The 22022-nt window shown below is 39.0% G+C and overlaps 1 protein-coding gene and 1 long non-coding RNA gene across 8 annotated transcripts in view; one reads left to right on the top strand and one right to left on the bottom strand.

Annotated features, from left to right (window-relative positions):
* The window catches only part of NCOA7 (nuclear receptor coactivator 7), a 130739-nt gene extending 122158 nt beyond the window's left edge, over positions 1–8581 (top strand). For 6 of the 7 annotated variants that reach the window (XM_045524468.2, XM_074368403.1, XM_010965515.3 and 3 more), the window contains 5 exons: positions 484–609; positions 1921–2073; positions 5497–5592; positions 6012–6085; positions 6447–8581. In XM_045524468.2, the coding sequence (XP_045380424.1) occupies positions 484–609; positions 1921–2073; positions 5497–5592; positions 6012–6085; positions 6447–6582 (585 nt within the window). In that variant the 3' untranslated portion in view covers positions 6583–8581. Of the gene's footprint in view, positions 1–483; positions 610–689; positions 798–1920; positions 2074–5496; positions 5593–6011; positions 6086–6446 lie in introns of those variants that run through there. The other variant, XR_006728417.2, reaches the window with a different exon arrangement.
* Positions 1–22022, bottom strand: part of LOC141578357 (uncharacterized) — a 32786-nt gene that overhangs the window by 10331 nt on the left and 433 nt on the right. The window contains exon 2 of the long non-coding RNA XR_012508630.1: positions 12977–13096. This is a non-coding gene — a long non-coding RNA (uncharacterized LOC141578357). The remainder of the gene's footprint in view (positions 1–12976; positions 13097–22022) is intronic.

Genomic DNA, 22022 nt, shown 5'->3' with positions numbered 1-22022 from the left:
ATTTTTGCTCTCGGCAGATGTGACCATTTGCTATTTCTGTCTGTTGCTATGTGCACATCCTTGAGAGAAAGTAGGAGTCTTGATTTAAAAACTATCCTTATCTTCCCAATTTTCCTATTTATAGAAGACTTACAGTATGAGCTCTGATTAGTCCCTTAACAATTTAGGGCATTTCAAAGGTGTAAGTCCCTTGTAGAATTATACATAATTCTCACTCAATGTCTGAGCAATAGTGAACTGGAAAACTTGTGACTTTAATTTGTACATATTAATTAAGTGCTGCAGCTGTGCTGTGTTAAATTCTACATTTGTTCTGACATTGAAATTGTAATTAGCTACTTCTCCCAAAGTCCTGGCTCAATTTATGTCCTGCTACTAAAACCCCACCTGTTATAGGCAGTTGTGTACCTGAAGTCCTTTTCAAAAACAGGCGAAGGAAAAGCAAATACATTTTTCTCAGTTTGTCTGTCTTCTCCATTTCAGATCATCACCGTTGAGGAGGCAAAACGCAGGAAGAGCACATGCAGCTACTATGAAGATGAGGAGGAGGCGGCCCTGCCGATCCTGCAGACCCACAGTGCGCTTCTGGAGAACATGCATATCGAGCAGGTGGGCTCTCCCGGGGACTTGTGATAGGTTCCAGGCTTTAAAAAGCTTTTCCCATCCCTGACGTTTGCTCTTCCACTCAGGGTGAAGGATGAGCCAGGTTTTGAAGGAAGAACACCAGCAGCCTGTCCAAGGCCAGTGTCCCCTTCTCTGCTTCGGAAAGGCGGCATCATGGCTACCTTCTTGGGAGTGTGAGGACTTGGCTAGACACCTACATCCATTCCCCAAACCTGAATAGAAAACCATTTCTTGTCTTCAAAACCATTTTTAAAGTGGCCTACAACAGCCCTAATGCATTTAAAAAGGACCCAAATTTATACTAATGATTATTGTAGAGTTACAGTGGTTTTAATTTATCGGGCTCAGTAAGTCATATAGCAAGGACACTTTACTTGCTTTTTGAAAACCACCTACCACTGGGTGTAATTTTCCCTTTTCTGTAGTTTTCTTTATTTACTTTCTATTTTCTGAAAATCTGCTGACTTCAGTTTTTATGAAATACTACAATGTGCTTGTATTTGAACTTTAGTAAGGGACCTCTTGTACTTTCTCCATCAGTCAGCATAGAAACCTGAATTTTAGAGAACTTAAAGACTTATCCAGCTCAAGTCCCTCAATTTACAAATCTGTAAGACCCAGGAAAGCCAGGAGACTTGACCAAGCAGTCAAGGAGATGGAGCTCATGCTGATACTGGAACTATGTCAAGCATCCTGAAGACTTCAGCACTTTACAGTGCCTCTTTTGTTTGTATTTCTGAAGAGATATGCATTATTGATATTTATGGCGCCAAGTTTAAGTTAAATATTAATGTAAGTGGAAGATACAAATGCGATGAGGACAGACTACCATTGACTAGCAGCATGAAACAGCCATGTTTTCTTGTTCTCACTTCAGGGGAAGCTGCAGTTATCAGTGGCAGCTCTGAGCCTGTTAGGTTTTAGAAAGAACAGTCGGAGAAACATGAACTGCCTGGTGAGAGTCAGGCTGAAGTGTACAAGAGGGAGCATGTAATTCATGCCTCTTTTATCAAGCTAGGTGCTACACCTTTAAATGTACAGTGGCGTAGTGACCCGTCAGGGTCATTCTGAGAGGGAGTGCGTGCTCTGGGCAGCATCCCCGCCAAGGTAAACACCATCAAGCAATAATTTTCCCTTCTCAGTTTATAGTGGCAAATATTTGCCAGAGTAAAGGAGAGCAATATGTAAGTGAGTGTGATTTTTGAGTTTAAGCCACAGGCACCTGTTTTATACTACAAGTTCATGATTGATTTGTAGGCACACTGTATATTTACATCTCCATCTTTGGATTCACAGCTGGCCCGACGCCTTCCAGCAAGGGTACAGGGGTATCCATGGAGACTTGCATATAGCACATTAGAGCATGGGACCAGCTTGAAAACTCTCTACCGGAAATCAGCATCACTAGACAGTCCTGTACTGTTGGTCATCAAAGATATGGATAATCAGGTAAGGCTTTTTCCTTTTATAGAGGAACATTTTCTAATGAAGATTTTCAAACCTTCGCAACAGTAGGGAGACTAGTACAATGACCTGCCATCACCCAGATTCCAGAGTTAGCAGGATTTTGACACATATGCTTCATTTGTCTTTTTTCCTTTGTTGGCTTTTCTTTCTTGAAGTATTTTGGAGTAAATCCCAATTAATATGTCATTTTGCCCCTATGTGCTTCAGAATGCTTCTCTGGAAAGAGAAAATGGAGCTTATCTTCAAATGCAGTCACATTCTAAAGAACTTTTTTTTCCTGTGCTCACCATAGAGTAGGAAGCTATAATGATATTCTACAATCTAAAACTGGGGAGGTTGGAAGAAATGTCAAGTCTAGATTTGGAAACAGTTACAGAAGGAAGTTCCAATGCCATACCAGAAATTTCTCCAGGTAGCTGAAGTAGTGCCCACCAACCTTGCTGCATGGTTTCTGAGATGGAGAACCAGTCACGGCCACAGTGGTTGTACCTGAGGACCCCGTCTTTATGAAACGGGAGAAAATGCTCAGCACCTTGCTTATTGCGCTTCTGCCTGGGCTGCAGTTGTTCTTGGAGGCACTGGTAAAATCTAGGTATCACCCCCAACTACCCTACATTAGTAGTTTTTCCCCTCGGTCAGCCTGGAGTATGAGTGGAATCTGTCCAGGTTTTTTCATATACTATCCCGACAGACTTCTGCTTCACAAAAGGCAGGCATCTTTCAAGTCTGCTCTTTATTCATTCAGTCTGGTCTGTATTATATCAAGGAGAGATTCCTGTTTAAGACGTAGATATCATTATTTTCTCTTCTGGCACTGAAGCAGGTTTTATTCAACAATTCATTTATTCACCCATTCAGAAAATATATAATGAGTGCCTATTAGGTAAGGGCCACCATTGAGCATTGGGGAGCTTGCTATGAAGCCATATAATTGGGATCATTTTAGGGGAAATAGAGTTCTGCTGTCATAATTTGTCTTGGGAAAAATTAGCAGAGAGATGGGGGTATTAAAGACGCTGTCTTTCTCAGCTGGTCTTTCTTGTGGCTTGGTTGCAGTATACTGCAGATTAAGGGTTGTAGTGGGTAGTTTAGCTATTAGCATTGTTACCACTATTATTTACTGATAGATGACACTTGGATTATTTAATCATAATCCAACCTGAATAGTAGGGAGAGTCAAGTTAAAAATTTACATAATAACAACAGAGGTTTCAAATGTAATTACGTAGGGATTTAATGAAATACATGTTTAGTTAAGTGCTACATTTTAGATGAGATAAAACTAGGCGGGTTTGGACCACACACACACACACCCCTGCATCATTAGTATAGATTAGTTCTCCTACTAATTTACCAAAAATAATAAACATGTTGGGGAATGTGTTGGCTGCAGAGTGGGTTTGGATGACACAGTTTCACCCAGCTTCCTGTCAGCAGATATGTAAAGGGGGCCTACACCTGAACGCTATGCTATTTATCCAGAGGTATAAACTTACTGAATCTGGTACCCTGGGGGCACCTGTGCTATGTGAAGGCAGCTGGACACTAACTCTGCCTCCCCACCCCACCTACCCTCCAGGCAAGCATGTGGTTTTACCATGTTGGAGAACATGATAGAACACCACCTGCAAATTTATCTGGAAGTGAATTATATAAAATTCTAATATAAAAGCATTACATATGCAGAATGGCAGGCATGGGCAGCTCTACAAAATCAGTCCCCAGTGAAACAGCCGTTACTAGTAGAAATAAAAACAGCAGCCACTTAAAGTCTCTGGAAATTGCCCTGAGGGCACACAGCAAGTGAAGAACCATTTGCTGAGATAAATCTCAGTAGTAAGAGTGGGATTTCTGTGCCACTTGAAGCACAGCCTGCTCCCTCCCCATCCCCCATTCAGATGGACAGAAGCTTCCCTCTGAGCACCTGTGGTCAAGGTGAGCCTCTCTCAACCCCCAGCTCCCAGGCAAGGGGCATGCTATGCCCCCTCAAGGGGCAGACGCCAGCACTTTTTATCCCCTGCCCAGGATCTGTGTTTCAGAGGCTAAATTTCAGGCAAGTGTCACCTGGAGGCAAGGGGCTTTCTTCCTCTCACTGGCCCCTACTCTGAGGACAGAAGCCGTGCCTTAGGCAAGGCCGGCTGAGAATACTGGGGTCTCTGCTGCCTTTGCCCCAGCTTTAAGGGCAGAAGTGCCACGTCAGGTGAGGGGAGCCGAGACCAGCAGCTGCTGCCCTGCCCAGCATAAAACACGATTGTCCCTTTGAGAGAAGCAGGCCCCCACTCCAAAGCAGAGCCCGTAGCTCCTACCTCCAGGGAAAGAGGTGGACCATAAGACATACAGCTCAGAAGCTCTCCCCAAAGGAACTGACATTATTTAGAAGAACATGGGGAAGGAAGTTCAAGCCAAAGGTCATTCTAGAACTAGACAATAAAAATTTTGGTGGTAACAATTCAGAGGAGGCTGGTAGCTCCATGAAGGCAACAAACTGGGTGTTAACTGGTGAAGGAGAGATTCCACAATGATGACAATCCCATGAAAATTATTTTGAAAAATTAAGATATTTTCCAGGTAGAGTCCATTTAAAGCAATGGGATTGGACTCTATCTGGAAAACAGAGTGGGGTTTGGAGGAGAAGGTATATCAGAATCACCTAGGGACATTTTAAAAATATATATGCTCACTCTTGCCAGTCCTCAGCCCCGCAGGTATTGGTCAGGATCTGAGCAGAAGGATATGAAGCTGAAGCAGTGGGCATGAATGTTCTGAAAACACTACTTCCAACCACCAACAAGAAAAAATAGAAACATCATTGATTCAGATACATCTAAATCATCTCTAAAGCTCACAATATTATGGAATTGTTACTTTTTTCTTAACAGCCAGTTTGAACTAAGAGATATTGGATCAGTCATGTTAAGGATACAGTTTTCATAAGCATATTAAGAACTCATTTTTACAAATCAAAAGAGAACAATTTATTTTCTCTGAGGAAATGGGTTTGTTCATGATTGCACTTATAAAACACATCAGAGACATGCCTTCGTTCTCTCAACCACTCATTTCAGTGTGCAGGATGCATCTTGTTGTTGAATGTTCCCAATGTGTCATCTGTAGTCACTGAAGGAAATTTGTCTTTTTAGTGGACTTTGGAGGTCTTTTAAAATTGGAGTTGTTGGCCTTTGACAAATAAGTTCTCTGAGTCATTTGGGATCTCATGAGAGCTGAGGACATTTTATTTATCTGTCTGCTGGTGGTCTTTTTTGTTTAGGAGCTCTGATTTGGTAATGATCTTTGCTGAAAGAGATAATGAGATCTCAGAACAGGATTGTGCTTAAAATATTTCAGAAAGCTTTTCTTTCGGAGGTTTATGTTTGGAAGTAGATGACATTTGTTTTCTTTTGACAGATTTTTGGAGCATATGCAACTCATCCTTTCAAGTTCAGTGACCACTATTATGGCACAGGCGAAACTTTTCTCTACACGTTTAGCCCTAATTTCAAGGTAGCTAAATGGAAGAAATACCCACCTTCTTAGTGTCACAGTGTCAGGAGGGTGGGTGGGGTTGGAGGTGAGGGACTCTTGCTGGAGCAGCCGCTGTCCCATCCTGTGAGCTCACCGGGCCTCATTCTAGCCTGGCCAGCACTTCACGGCTACAGCATAGAAATGGCTTAGATTCCCTCCCCGGGGCCTTGGGAAGCACTCTTTCGCATGGTCTGGGATCCAGGGAGGAACTGAAGGTCAGAACCAGCATATGCCTGAGAGGTCCTTCTTACCTCCTGACCTCTTGGGAGACCTCATCCTGGTGTGGAAAAGGTCTGGCAGCCAGGAGCTTCCTCAGCCAGTGGGTAGTGCCTTTCCTTACACAGCTACTAGCCTGATACTCCCTCTTTGCTAATTCTCTGTTTTGTTTCTACCCTAAGGTCTTCAAGTGGAGTGGAGAAAACTCATACTTTATCAATGGAGACATAAGTTCCTTGGAACTTGGTGGTGGAGGGTAAGACTTTTGTTGTTGTTGTTATTAATTTACCACCTGGCCTGAGTGGTTCTGTTTTGACTCAGGTAACCAAAACCCCATCTATGTGCTTAGATTATTGAGGACAGTGTGGTCTAACACATGACACCAAGAACCGAAGATAAAATGATTTGTTTGTGTCTAAATGAGGGGCTACTGCCACCTGTCTTTTAGAAAAGATGGGTCATTTAAATGAAATAAAGGAAGTATACCCCTTATTTACCAGCCGTTTAGGGTTTTGTCTGTCTATAGCATAAAAGAAAGAAGATGGGTCAAGGGAGGACGGTAAGTGTGCATATAAAATTGAGATGTTTTCACCATTTTGTTTTTTCACCCTTTTCAGGGGACGATTTGGTTTGTGGCTAGACGCTGATTTGTACCATGGACGAAGTAACTCCTGCAGCACTTTTAACAATGATATTCTTTCCAAAAAGGAAGACTTCATAGTTCAAGACCTCGAGGTATGGACATTTGAGTGAAATTCAGACTGCCTTAAAATAGAATGTTAACAAGACTGGGTTCAAACAGCCCTCCCAAAGCTGGCTGGAAGATGAAGTCCAGCCCAGACAGCCTCATCCCATCATAGTGCTTTCTTTCTGCCATCATCTCAGAGCATGATCACACTGAAGAGAGATTCTGAAAGGGACATGTGGAAGGCAGACGATGAAGAAAGAAATCTGAAGTCCAGAGTGTTGGAAGACTTTATACTCTTCCTTCAAATCCATATAGTGAGGAATCGGAATATTTATAGATGTATGAGTTGAATGCAATTTTTATTTTTGGTAACTGTGAAAAAGAAGATACTGTGGAAATATATACATGCCTTGTGTATTTATCAATGTAATTTTCATTACCAAAATGTACAGCATTCTGTTGTTTGCCATGGTAAAGTTTAGTCTCATTTAGAAAAACTGAAAGTGCACAGCACTTAAAGGGAATATGTGATTTTTTTAACTGTTTTATTTATTATTTCTAGTATATTGTCTGAAATGTGTTGGCAGTTTTTTTCTTTTAATGTGTCAAATCTTGAAATAAAGAAATGTATACATTTTGTGTTATGTTTTGGCAACAAATCCATTTGATTTATATAATTTTATATTAAATTTTTTTGCCCTGATTGTTTAGGGTGATATGTATATGTATGTGCTGCTTAATGTCCATATATATATGGACACATACACATATATATACAAACACATAATTCTGAATTTTTTAAAACTCATTACCAATGTTTATTAATTTGACTATTGTAGGCCAGCTTTCCATTTACTCATTAAAAAGGTACATTTTTTGTTACCTACTCTGAACATAATTGTGTAAAAAAAAGTAAGCCATTTCTCACAGTCATAAGTTGATATTTATAGAAATGTATACTTTTAAGATCCTAGAATTAGAACAGACTATGCTTTTGAAAAGAAAATGTTTTGGTTCTTATAAAATCATGTGTGTTAATAACAAAAATTGTATTTTCATTTTTTTTTGTATAATTTCCCCCAGGTTTTCACATTAATGAACAGTCCTCTGTTTTAAATGGGACTGTTTTAATTTCTGTATATTATATGAAATGAAAAATGTCAAATTAGCCCAATGGTCTTGGTTTCTGACTATTTGAGAAAAAGCAGTGCAAAGAAATGCATTCATACCAAAATTGAAATAAAAAGTAAAACCTGTTTTTTAATATCAACCCACTTTCATATCATGAAACACTCTTTTATTAAAGTTAATAATAAAGCCTTGTTAAAATTTTAACCAATATTACTGACTGCCAGACTTCTACGAAAGCCAAAGACTGCTAATGGAAAAAATTTTCAAATAATAGCCAAAGCTGAGAAAGTGGTCTGTCATAAATTACATACCCAGTGATCTCTTTGAAAGGAAAAATTAAAAAAAAGTAGTGTTTATATACCTGTATTTTTAAAAAGTAAACAATTCTTAGAATGCTGGCCTTAAGCTGTCAGAATATTTCATCTAGCTTACTCTTTTATTTTTAGGCTATTTATAAAAGAGAACAAATTGCCAGGTGGCCTCCTGTCAGATCAACAATTATTTTACTCCATTTACATTCCATGCAAGTTTAAATGAATGCTATAATATCTTAAATCTGTAGCCTGGGTGTACTTGCACCTAAGTTCTACTGAGAACTCTTGTTTAACAACGTATCAGCAGTCTAACCTTAATCTGCTTGTTAAATAATGTGTTGGTGTGAGATATGAGGAATGTCTCATGATGATCATGTTTACCATTTATGCCATTTGCAACCATATGCTATTAACACACAAAATGGTCATTTTGCATATAGTTCACTCCTATCTAGTTTAGTCCATGATATTATACTTGTGAGAGCATATCCAGATGCTGTGTTCTCTATTTAAAACAGTATTGTCCAATCAGAAATGTGTGGCCCTCCATTTATGGCTATTGAGTATATGTAATGCAATGCCAACCCAATATTTTCAATAAAGGAATTTATGCATTCAGTGTGATTTTCTTTTCCTGAGGAGTCATTCAATAGGTACTGCATGCCAGAGTTTTTACCTGCGTGAGAGGATCATGAAATATCCAAGACTAAATAAGGTCCAGGGCTCATGTTTTTATCGCTGCCTTGGAAATTCCCTCTTTGTCCCCTGTAGTCACCCTCTTATTCTCTCATCAGTTCATGAAAATGGCTCCTGTTAACAGTTACTGGGGACAGCTCTTGGCTCTGTCTACTAGTTTCTATGTTCTTAATCCTAAGTGTTCTTTGAATAGTGACTTCCTCTTAACATCTCTCTCGACCTACTTCCTAACTTCCATGAGAGACATCTTGCCCTCTGATCCATTTTCTTTGACATCTTGTCTCCTAGCCCCTAAAGATGAGGACCTCAAGATGAGGACTTCATTCCTTCCCAATTCCTCAGTTCTTGAGTCTACATTAAAAGACATGGGTGGGACGGGGCAACCAAATGGCTCAGCAGACTCTGCTGAAAATGATTTAGATACAGCCCCATTCTACAAGCCACCAGGGACACTCTGAACTAGTGTGAGAAGTATTATGGCTTTCATTTGATTTCCCTTTCCTTAATTCTTTTTAAAGTTTTAGAGGCATGTGAACCAGGACTAGTAAAAGAAGTACTTTCATTTTGAAGAAGGTGTTAAGAATCTCTTAAACCAGAAAGGGAGGCTGACATTCATGCTCTTCTTAGGATGCCTAACCTATTTTTACCAATATAATCAGATAAAGAAAGGTACGGAGGTCAGAAACCAAAGGAAGTTCCAGAAACTAAACATCAGCGGTACTCACCCCTTGTGCAAGTATCAAAAGTACCTCTGACCACTTCCTTTGTGCCCAGTCAGGTCACACACTCCTTCTCATTCAGAGGAAGCCCTAACCCCACAGCATCACATCCTCTGCTCCCACCTATGACCATTATCTATAGTGATCTCCAAACAGAAGGTAACTTTACTGAAAAAATTAGGCTTTTCAATGCATACCAAAATCTAAGGTCTTAACTGCCTTCACTCTTCTACTTCAAATCTCTGGTAGTTCAGAATAAAAACTAGACAGAGCCTCCCTGGTGTGGTCAATCAAGCATCAAAACGGTGTTTTTTTGATAGAATATCTTTGGAGATCTAGTTTATCTTCTAGATCAGTGCTGCTCAACAGAGCATTCTATGACGATAGAATTGTTCCATGAATTTGCATTGGCCTTTACAGGAGCTACTAGCTGCCATACTAGTGCTGAACACTTGAACTGTGACTTGGATGACTAAGGAACTAAATTTTAATTGTACTTAATTCATTTAATTTTATTAATTTTAATTAATTTCAATTTATTTAAATTTAGCCAATTGGGGCCAGTGGGTGCCATGTTGGACAGCGCAGCTCTAGATGAAGATCAACATTTGGCACAGCCAAATCATATTTCATCAGCAATGAACTCAGACTATTACTCCCTCACCAGAAAAGAACCTTTAGTTCTAAGTACTTTGATTTATTTCTGCCATTATGGATCTTCACAAAACTTGGCACCACTAAAGTAATAGTGTGTCTTACTGTTTAGGTTGTCAGCTAAGAAAGAGACCAGAAGGCTGAGTTCCCTAAGAGTCTTTCCACACTGAAAACTTAGATCTTTATAGGATTACTGATCCCCTATCTTTAACCAAAAATAAGAAAAACCTCTTTCAGTGCTCAGGCCTTGACTCAAAGATTTCCTGCCTTGGTCATCAGTGTGCGTTTTCTTCCTACACTAGGCATTCTACTGCCCCTGGCAGTCCTATAGAATGCCATATCCCTCACCAGGCACCCACCCAAAATGCACAATGAACCACAGGAAGGAAAAAGAATTCATTCCTTATTCAGAACTGTGCATCCAGTTTTCAGAATCATCAAGGAATAATGACCCATCAACAGTTCCATTCAGTGACCAACCCTCCTTATTAAGCTTGCCAGCTGGGATGCCCACTAGCCATATGCACACCTAGAGAACCTGCATGCATATGGTGAAAGTTTTCAATATCAACCTGTTAGAATGAAGTCGTAAGAGAAGAGACCATTAGATAATCTTGGTGTCCTATTTACCCACTACCAAGAGCCCATCATTTGACAAATCACTCCACTTCTAGGGTTATAAAATCTAACCCTGATCTACTTTAATGTAACTCTGGGGTTACACTGAGGAAATACTAAATGAGAAACACCAACAAGAAACACATTCACATTAAACAAACTTGGGTGATAAGGCATGTCTTCTCATGTCTGCAGCTAAAAAATTCCTCCTTACCTTGACATATTTTGAAAACACTGGAATTCAGCCACTTAATGCAGCCTTTAATCCCCACAGCAGTCCTTGGTTTAGCCACAATCTCTATAGGCTGATGGACCAGCCAGTGAAAATCAGTCAATGTGATAAACACCACATTAACAAACTGAAGAATAAAAACCATATGACCATCTCAAGAGATGCAGAAAAATATTTTTGATAAAATCCAACATCAATTTATGACAAAAACCTTCCAGAAAGTGGGCATAGGTGGAATATACTTCAACATAATAAAGGCCATGTGTGACAAGCCTACGCTAACATCATACTCGATGGTGAAAAACTGAGAGCATTTCCTCTAAGATCAGGAACAAGACGAGGATGCCCACTCTTGCCACTTTTATTCAACATCGTTTTGGAAGTTCTAGCCACAGCAATCAGAGAAGGAAAAAAAAAAGTAAAAGGAATCCAAATTGGAAAAGAAGAAGTAAAACTGTCACTGTTTGCAGATGACATGATACTACTACTACTACTACTACTACTATTACTACTACTACTACTACTACTACTACTACTACTACTACTACTACTACTACTACAGAAAACTACTAGAGCTCATCAATGAATTCAGTAAAGTTGCAGAATATAAAATTAATATACAGAAATCAGTTGCATTTCTATACAGTAACAACAAAGTATTAGAAAAATAATAAGGAAACAATCCCATTACCATTGCACCAAAAAGAATAAAATACCTAGATATAAACCTACCTAAGGAGACAAAGGACCTGTACTCTGGAAACTATAAGATACTGACGAAAGAAATTGAAGACAACACAAACAGATGGAAAGATATACTGTGTTCTTGGATTGGAAGAATCAGTATTATTAAAATGGCCATACTACCCAAAACAATATACAGATTCAATGTAATCCCTATCAAATTTCACAGAACTGGAACAAAAAATTTTAAAGTTTGTACGGAAACACAAAAGACCCTGAATAGCCAAAACAATCTTGAGAAAGAAGAATGGAGCTAGAGGAATAACGCTCCCTGACTTCAGACTATACTACAAAGCTACAGCAATCAAAACAGTATGGTACTGACACATAGAAAGTCCAGAAATAAACCCATGCACTTACAGTCAATCTACAACAAAGGTGGCAAGAATATACAATGGAGAAAAGATAGTCTCTTCAATAAGTGGTGCTGGGAAAACTGGACAGCATATAAAAGGATGAAATTAGAGCATTTTCTAACACCATATACAAAAAATAAACTTAAAATGGATTAAAGACCTAAATGTTCAAAATTTGTAGATACTGACAGGCATATGTAGAATAGATAAACAAGATTATAATGTATAGCACAGGGAAACATATACAAGATCTTGTGTTAGCTCATAGTGAAAAAAAAGCAACAATAAATACATGTATGTTCATGTATAACTGAAAAATTGTGCTCTACACTGGAACTTGACACAACATTGTAAAATGACTATAACTCAATAAACATTTTTTTTAAAAAGACCTTAATGTAAGACTGGATACTATAAAACTCCTAAAGGAAAACACAGGCAGAACACTCCTTGACATAAATTTCAGAAATTTTTTTTTCAAACCAGCTCATAGAGTAATGGAAATAAAAGCAAAAATAAACAAATGGGACCTCATTAAACTTGAAAGCTTTTGCACAGCAAAGGAAACCATAAACAAAATGAAAAAACAACCTACAGAATGGGAGAAAATATTTGCAAATGACATGATTGACAAGGGACTAATTTCCAAAATACACAAATAGCTGATACAGCTTAATATTAAAAAAACAAACAACCCAATCCAAAAATGAGCAGAAGACATAAATAGATATTTCTCTAAAGAAGATATCCAGATGGCCAACAGGCACATGAAAAGATGCTCAATATTGCTATTAGAGAAATGCAAATCAAAACTACAATGAGGTATCATCTCAACCAGTCAGAATGGTCATCATTAAAAAGTCTACAAATAATAAATGCTGGAGAGGGTGTGGAGAAAAAGGAACCCTCCTAAACTTCTAGTGGGGATGTAAATTGGTGCAGCCACTATGGAGGACAGTATGGAGGTTCCTTAAAAAACTAAAAAATAGACTTACTACATGATCCAGCCATCCCACTCCTGGGCATATATTCAGAGAAAACTATAATTTGAAAAGACACATGCACCCCAATGTTCATAGCAGCTCTATTTACAATAGCCAAGACATGGGAACAACCTAGAGGAAAAGGGAGGGGAGGGGTAAATTAGGAGCTTGGGATTAGCAGATACACATTACATAAATTAGATAAACATTATATAAAATAGATAAACAAAAGGGAACTACTGTATAGCACAGGGAACTATATTCAATATATTGTAATAAAATATAATGGAAAAGAATCTGAACAAAAAAAATATATATGTATGTATATGTATAAATGGATTGCTTTGCCATACACCTGAAACTAACATTGTAAATCAACTACAACTTCAATAAAACATAACATAAAATAAAATAAAATAAAACAGTAACAATGAACACACCCTTACTTACCTAAAATGCATCCTCTTGCTTTTTCTATGCTTAATTACACCCCCACCTCATACCTTAGGACATTTAGAAATAACCTCCTCCAAAATCAGTTCCACTTTGCACTAGCCTGTAATCATCTCGTTAACACGTCAACATTTTCAGGAAAGGTCTTGGGAGAAGATTTGAACATCCATCTGAAGTACCATCCTCCGGTGAGTAAGCAAGAGCTGCCCAAGACTGAGCGACAACTGCCTAGATTCTCAAACCTATCAGAACGCCTTGCTGAGAAACAACTGATACATTAATGCTAATAACAGTGATGGGGACAGGTAACATTTGCTGATCATGACTCTTACCCTCCTTTTTATGTGCACTTATCTTATTTGATCCTCAAAATGAATACAGTATAATTATCATCTCTGTTTTAGAGATGAGGAAACTGATTCTTCCCAATGCTAGGTAACTTGCCTGAGGTCAGAGTTCATGAGGGTTAAAGCCAGTATATGTTCAGTTATTGAATGACCCCAGAGATGAGCTCTTAACCACAATAGTAAGCTGACCATTGTCCAGTCTGTCCAACACCACCACCTGGCTATCCACACTCTACTTAACCACAACAGGCACCAAGATCCACAGTCTTCCTCTTTAAAAAGAAAGCTCTTTAATGGCTGGGAGGTCCGCCACAGCTAACCGGTCTTATGCATCCCTGTATCCCCAGTACTTGGCAGGGTACATGGCACCTAGGAGGCATTCGATAGCTTGTCAAGTCTAACTGAACAAAGTGCATAACTGAAGGAAATGAATCCCAGGGAAGTTAATGAATTTGTCCAATGTTGCACACCTAAGCAGCAGAACTTGGGACAAAGATAAAGATTTTGGATTTCTGGCTCCCCTCCCCTCCCTGTCATACAATGCTCAGTCACAAGTTTATAAGCATCATTTTTAAGATTGTGATGTAGGAAGAAATGATCCTCCCTCTAGCTTTCCTTTGGGTCTCATGGGTGTTAAATAAAAGACTGAAAAAGAGATTTTTGGGGGGTAGGGTGTTGGTTGTGTGAGTTGATGCTTCTGGGGAAAATAATTGTTTAATTTTGAAATCTCTTAAGTTATTGGCATTCTGAAAAAAAAAAAAACATAGACTGAAAGGGTGTTCCAGGGCCTCAGGGCTTTAGGGCGTTGACAGTGAGTCACATTCTGTTTTCAAAAGTGACATCTAGAAAATGGTTCAGAAGACCATTTAAATGAAGATCAAAATATCTATTGAGTTTGCACTTAGGTGTTGGGGTTGAGAGAAGAATGCAAAGGCATATGATAAACTGGATTCTCCAGCTGTAACTTGCTGTGTTGATTTTGGAAGTAAGACTTATCAGGCAAAAAAAAAAAATCAAGGACATTTTATGTGGAGCATTTTTTGTAAAATAATCTAGGTAAGTGTGTGGTACTGCATTAAGCATGCAGTAAATGTTAGCTAGATCCTGGAACCTGTACGTATCAGCAAGTTACTTAAACCTCTCTGTGCCTCAGTTTCCTTATCTGTAAAATGAGAGCAATAGTACCTTCCTCAAAGAGATGTTAAGATAATTAAATGGATTAATATATGGAAAATGCCATTATACTATATATTTATTTGTTAGACACATGATTTTTAATGTTTCCTTCAACACTAAGATTCTTTCATATTGTTATTGCTGCTATATTTTATTTGCATGTGTCTAATATTCTTCTGTGTGAATGTGCCACTATACTACTATTTAATCTGTTCTCCTGTCCGAGGATAGAGTTGCCTGCAGTTCCGTCTTGCTCTGACCATTCTGCTGAGAGCCATGTGAAAGAGCTTCACTGAGATGGAACGGCTGGACCATGCAGTATGTGAATATTTGGCTTTACAAGATAACCCTACAATGTTTCACAAAGTGATTGTACCATCTAAGTGCCTATTAGAATACTTTGTCCAACATCTGCTATTCTTAGATTTCTTAGTTTTTGCCACTTTCAAGGGTTTGCAATGTTATTTCATTGTGGTTCTAATTTGCATCCCTGACTCCTAATGAGTGAGCATCTTTTAATGTATTTCTTAGCCATTTATGTTTTCTCCTTTGTGAGATGTCTATTCAAGTCTGCTTCTTCTAGACTATCTTCTTGGAAGAGTTCATATGAAATCCCTGCTGTTACTGCCTTAAAAATAGACATTAGTCAGTCTGTTAATCTCATCTACTTTTGATGAAGAGGACAAATAGTTAACATGAGGTTATCAGAGGTTCTCCGGCCCTACAAGGGTATTTTCTCAAGCTTCTCCCTTAAGTGGGCAATATATAGGGAGAAGGGTGAAAAAGGAGGATGTTTGTTGATTTGAGTCTTGCTTTGCAGATTCGGGCATGAATTGGCACTTATTAATGAGAATATGTGATTTTTTTTTTTAGAAGCAGCATCAAGTAGTTCATTTGTAATCATAGTAAACATTTCTTGAGTGCTTATGCATGAGGTACTAGTCTAAGCACTTTACATATATTATCTCAATTAATCTTCATAATAACGTGTGATGGTCATTGAGGAAATGAAAGCCCTGAAAAATTAATGATTTGTCTAAGGTGGAATCACTACTAAATGGTAAAAACAGGCTTCAAATTGAGGGAGCCTGACTCCCGAGCCCACACCTTTAGACACTTAGATAACCACAAGCAAGTTAGTTTTGGGAGTACAGCAAAAACAGAGGGAGGACATGGCGGGTACCCAGAAGCAACTCAGGTAATTGAGGGGCCTCTGAGGTTTACGCTGGGTAGGGAAGGAGGTGAAAGTCGGAAAGCAACTGAAAGAGTTGAAGAAAGATCAAGAGCAGAAATTACCAAAAGGTCAGGAGAGTGTGGAAGTTGCTAGGACAGGTGCTTTCAGAGGTGTGAAGAATCACTGAAGTTCAGGTCCTCAGAGCATCTGGGTAAACATCAAATTAGGATTTTGCCACAGGAATGAGTTGCATTAAAGAAGAATTGAGGCAAAAAGCACTGGAATCCAGGTGCTTGAGAAGCTATGAATCACGGACACTGAGGTTGTCTGAGATGACAGCGGGAGTTTGGCAGCACTTGCGAGCCAGGTGCGGAAGCTTTCTGTGAATCGGGGAGTGACCAGGAAGCTGGTGCACGATGTGACTAAGCTTCAGGCCAATGGCAGGAGAATCAAAAGCGCGCAGAGGGTGGGAAGTTGCACACAGGTAGGAATGGGATCACCTGGACTGGCAATCACAAGCTAGAAGAATGCCAACACTGCTCCCAAGTCTCTCTCAGCATGTTGGAAGATGTGGAGAAACAGCAGTTTTTGTTTGTCAAGGCTCAAGGAAAGCGATGTTCCTGGGGGAATGCCAGGTTTGAATTAAGGCAAGAAGGTAAAAGTATGGTTTTGTCAGGAGGTTGAGGGTATAGATTAGGGTGCTTACGATGAAATTGTGGCTTTTACAGGGGAAAGAGATTCAAAGAAGTTAGAGGTGGGAAAGCAGGGGAAAAGCAGCAGGGGACAGTTTGGGTATGAGTAAAGTGAAGTTTAAAGATTGTTTTAATAAGAAAAGGAATCACTGGTGAGGATGAGATTTGTTGGCCTTGGGATTATGAAAAAAATACAGGTGTGAGTTTGACAGGAAAATTGACATTAACTTTAAGACGATGGAGGTGTGCTGATTTACATGGCAGCTGTTTTCTGTTGATTTGAGGGAGAAAGGAAGTGCCTCTGGTCCTACTAAAAGGTCTGAAAGAGGGACCTCCTCTATCATCCCAACCAAATGATCCTGAGTAGGCGGAGTCATCCTCCTGTGTCCCATTTTCTCCATTTCTACAATAGGGGTAATAATATCTACCTCTCTGAGTTGTCATGCGAATTGCTTCACCTCTATGAAAGTGTCTTAGAAAATGGCAAAATGCCAGACAAAGGTAAGGGAGTACTATTATGATGTTAGCCACATCAAACTTTGTTTATGCTGAATTCTTTATCAGAAATGCAAAGTCCAAGTGTAATCTTGTTCCTGATAAAAGCAGAAATTACCTTTAATGCTTGGTTTTCAGGAAGCCGAAGACATGGCTTTCAGGAAAGCATTATGAAACCAAGTAGAAATTGCTGCGTTATATTCAGTAGACAAGTAAACAGAATAACTTATCGGGGAAATAGCAGGAATGGGAGAGTCATTATAAGGAGATGAAACTTTTTCTTTCGTCATTCTCTCCATTACAAATAATTTACAGTTTCCACTTCAGAACAACAGACTAGAAATTCCCTTAAAGTCCTTCAGCAAAGTTCAAACACCCGCAAGTTGGGACTCTGGGCTACTTGCCAATATTTGTTCAAAGGGAACTCTAAATAAAGCAGTTTAATAATCAGAAACTGGAAATTTCTCTCCTTTCCCACACACAAGCACTTCTCCCTCCCCTTCTTTTTCCCATTAGACATTTCACTCATTCCAACAGATGGAGGCCAGTATCATGCAATACTTAGTACCAAGTAATGGCCCCTTCAGCCTTAAGTATTTCCTTTTATACTGTTTTTCTTAAGGGGAAGAAATGTGTCCATGCTTGTTTTTGCCTTCAGAAAAATCTAATATTCTTCAGACATGGTGAAACAGCAAAGTTATCCCTATTTACTAAATATAAGCCAGAAAAGGTCTTTGTATTCATGTTCAGAAAATTTCTATTTAGGATGTAGAAAAGTGGTGTCTACTGTCAAGATGATACTTTATGAGTTTAATACAAACTCACCAACACATTTTCAATGTCCTCACTGTAAAATGGAATGAACACTGCACTTTATCAGATATATGGCTATAGCAGCTCCATCATCTGTCTCTGCCAGAAACACCAAGAAATTTGCCTAAAAATGTCTTGTGGCTTTTGACATCAGGGTTGAACAACTCAAAAATTTATGGAATGAGATTCTTTATGAAATAGAATGATAAAGGAAATGATGTTTATCTGGAACCCTGAATTTTAAAAATCTGTTAAAATGTTTTCCTTATGACAAAAATAATATATTTTTATTGTTTAAGATGTAAAACCAAAAGAAGGAAAACATCGTCATAATTTATCCATCCAGAGATCACAGTGCAAATATATATAGATATGTATCCCTCCAGGCATTTTTCTTACAAATTCACGTGTATATTTAACAAACATGGACTCATATCAGACATAGCATCTTACAACCTACTGAACATATGAACGGGTCAAAGTATCGTGACTTAAGAGCACAGGATCCTGTCAGACTGCTTGGATTTGGGTCTCAGCTCTGTCACTGACTAATGGAATGACATTGGGCTGTGTGAGATCACCAAGGGAGTGAGTGTAGCTAAAAAGAAGAGTACCAGCAAGTTGCATAAGTTAAATAGACATAGCTTTGTGTTTGTGAGAGGAAGACGGAGGGAGGGTAGGGAGAGAGACAGAGGCGGGGCAGGGAGAGAGGGAGAGAGAGAGGGAGAGAGGGGGAGGAGAGAGAGTGAGTGGGGGGGGGGAGGGAGGGAGGATGGGGGAGAAATCTAGGACCAAAACCCATTAGTGATGAAAGAGTTTTAGAAAAAGTGGAAGCAGCCAAGGAGACTTGAAAAGGAACACCCAACCAAGTAGGAGGAAAAATGAGAAAGTGTGGTGTTCTAGAAACCAGGAGAAGAAAAGCTGATCAAGACGGGGATAACAATCATTTCAATGAAAAGGTGAGGACTGAGAAGAGACTTTCGATCTGGTGACATGGAGGTCACTGGCCACCTTGACCGAATAGTTTGGATGCAATGATGGCAGTTAAAGCCTGATAGGAGACAGTGTGAGAGGAGAGGAGAGGAATTGGAAAGAGTACAGCCAACTTCTTGGGGGGTCTGGTTGGAAAGGAGAGCAGAGGAATGGATTAGTAAGTGATGGGGAAAGCACAGAAACCTGAAGGCTTGTTTTAATTATGGTATGATGTTCAAAGCTGGCTCTTAATAAATGTTTGCTACTGATAACAATGATATGACTTACATCCATACTGTAAATTATTTTCAAATAAGATGATAGCCTGATACATTCTTCTACATACAACACATTCATGCTTTTTTCTCAGTTGGGATTTTAACTTAAAAAGTAGATAAACAAGAATGATGGGTAAATTCCCCATTAATCAAGTTTATAAGTTGTTCACAGTCAGTTACTATGTAGTAAACACTTTAGCAAATATGAAATTTGACCTTTAAATTGAAAAGATTATTTTCTAAAGTAATAACCAGATAATTAATTGCTTAAGTTTATTCTAGTTAGCATTATACAAGATAAATGACACTGCAAAAGCACAACTCAGTCTCTGTCATAAACAGGAGCACTAAAGCTTCTGTATTTCAGTGAAAACGAACCATCTCATGATTTAAATCATTTTACATACAACCACTATCTATTGACAACAATTGTTAACATTTATTGAGAGCTTTGGGCCAGGCTGCCAGGCTTTAGTTCTCACAAAAATGTTTACATTAAGCATTATTATTATCCTCATTCTATACATGAAGAAACAGCCACAGCAGAGAAAGATAAAAATCTTAGCGCATGTCTTCACAGATGGTAGGCTGTACAGCTGTCTAATTTCAGCGCCTGCCCTAAAGCAGGACTGCTAGCCCACAAGGTGCCCTTGTGAAAGTAGGAAACAGCACCCCATTTTGCAAATAAAATTTAAAGTTAGTTTACAACACAAACGGCTGTTTCCCAGGGGCCCTATCCAGAACATCAGCTGGTAGCAGCTCGGCCTGTGCACACACAATGCCTATACTTCTGTCTGCTTCCACACCAGGACATCTACTCCCATTTTCAAATATTTTGTTGTGCTCCTCCCACTTCCATGGTAGGTGACTATAACAAGTCCAAGGTTGGGGAATAGGAAGCAAGTCTTTGAAAGTACCAGGTTAAGGAGAGAAGTAGTTCCTAGGAACGTAGTCAGGACAGGTGTGCAGGTGCCTGTGCCACTGCGTGGATGAATGGTCTCCTGAGCATGTGTGTGCATGACCATATGCTCCCAATGTGGGTTTTTGCAGGAATCATTGGCCAGAAGGTCTGGAATCTCCAGACCTGTGCTTTTAAGTAAGTTTATGTTTGTCTATGATGTGAATTAGGACATTCCTATTTGCGGTGTTCCTTTATCAAGGAACATAATTCCTAGTAGGGAAAATATGGACATAAATAGCATATAATACAAAGTGGTAAGTTCTACAAAAGAAGTATTAAAAACCTGAATTGTGAATTCACAACAGGAAGTGTTTATTTCAGTTTGGTTAATTAAAGAAAATTTCATGAAGGAGGCAGCATTTGAGGAGTGGCGTGGAAGGTGGAATCCGGCTGTGCAGAGGTGCAAACAAGGATATTTCAGAGGGAACAGTGTAGATAAAAGCAGAGTGATGAATGAAAATCATGCATGAAAACAGTGGATACTTAAACTGGGCAAAGTAATGTACTGATTCTGAACCCTGCCTTGGGCTCCTGAAGGGCTATGAAGCTGTTATGGTGGCTCCTGAAGTTACTGGCAAACTGCAAAAGGATTGAAAATGCCTTGAATACACATGTACAACTACTTTACAAATATATAAATGCTTTTGATTAATACAACATAAATTCATTCAAAAGCGTTAGTGAATTTGTAATTGGACGTTGTTACTAAGTATTTTCTAAACCAACAAATACCAAGGGTACGACTACTGTAATGAGCTAGTCTAAAAAATTTTCCAGTGTTAAAAATGTTCTGTTTTCAAAAAGGCTGACAGGTTATGGTGTCAGACAAACCTTTATCTGAACTCTGTCACTACCAATAATTAGTTGTATGTTACTAGGCAAATCTGAGTTTGTTTCTTTATCTCTAGTGGGAATTATAAAAACTAACCATGCTTGTTTTGATGATTAGAGAAACACTTGGCACATTCTTAGGTGTTCAGCAAATGCTAAGTACTGTAAAATGAAAAGCCGAGGTCAAATCAGAGTCCACCTTGAATGCCAAAGCTAAGGAATTAGTACTTTATCTTTGGGCTTGATCACTACTGAAGGGTTTTTGTCTGAGTGGCAGGAAAATCAAGGAGAGAAACTAGTTAGAAGGATATTGCTGAGGTTGAGGTGAGGCATAATGGGGCACTGGCAGTGAATTTCTGGAATATTTCAGACTATAAACTACAGGATTCCTCATTGACCTGTGTATGAAGAGTAAGATAAAAGCTGCTATTCTGATCTAGCTGGTGCTGTTAGCAACAAAACAAGTAGAGGTATGAAGTTCAGTTTTGGACATTCTGAGCTTAGCACATGATAAAACAAAATTTCACACACTGAAATTTAGGTAAGTCATTTCGGCTTATACTTGAGTTAACTTGAATTTTATGCTAACTAAAATGGCCTGTTTGTGGCCCATCAAACACCCATTCTACATCTGCTTTGATTATTAAAGAATAAGGGCACCTTGGCCAGAAGTAAACAATGTCCATGTAAAAAACAAAAATTAAATGCCCCTCTTCTCAGGATGCCAATGCTAGTACTTCCTTGGTGATAAGGCTCCCTCCCCAGGTGCCGAGGCCATACTGAATCACTGTGTAAGTGCTCGTATGTTCTTTTTTGAAACTGTAAAGAAATATATCCTTGACTTTTATTGTTTCTTTGTTCTGACA

Source organism: Camelus bactrianus, chromosome 8 (genome assembly GCF_048773025.1).
Source record: "Camelus bactrianus isolate YW-2024 breed Bactrian camel chromosome 8, ASM4877302v1, whole genome shotgun sequence".
NCBI lineage: Eukaryota > Metazoa > Chordata > Mammalia > Artiodactyla > Camelidae > Camelus > Camelus bactrianus.
The sequence above is the reverse complement of the archived record's forward strand: the minus strand, read 5'-3'. Positions and strand labels throughout refer to the sequence as shown.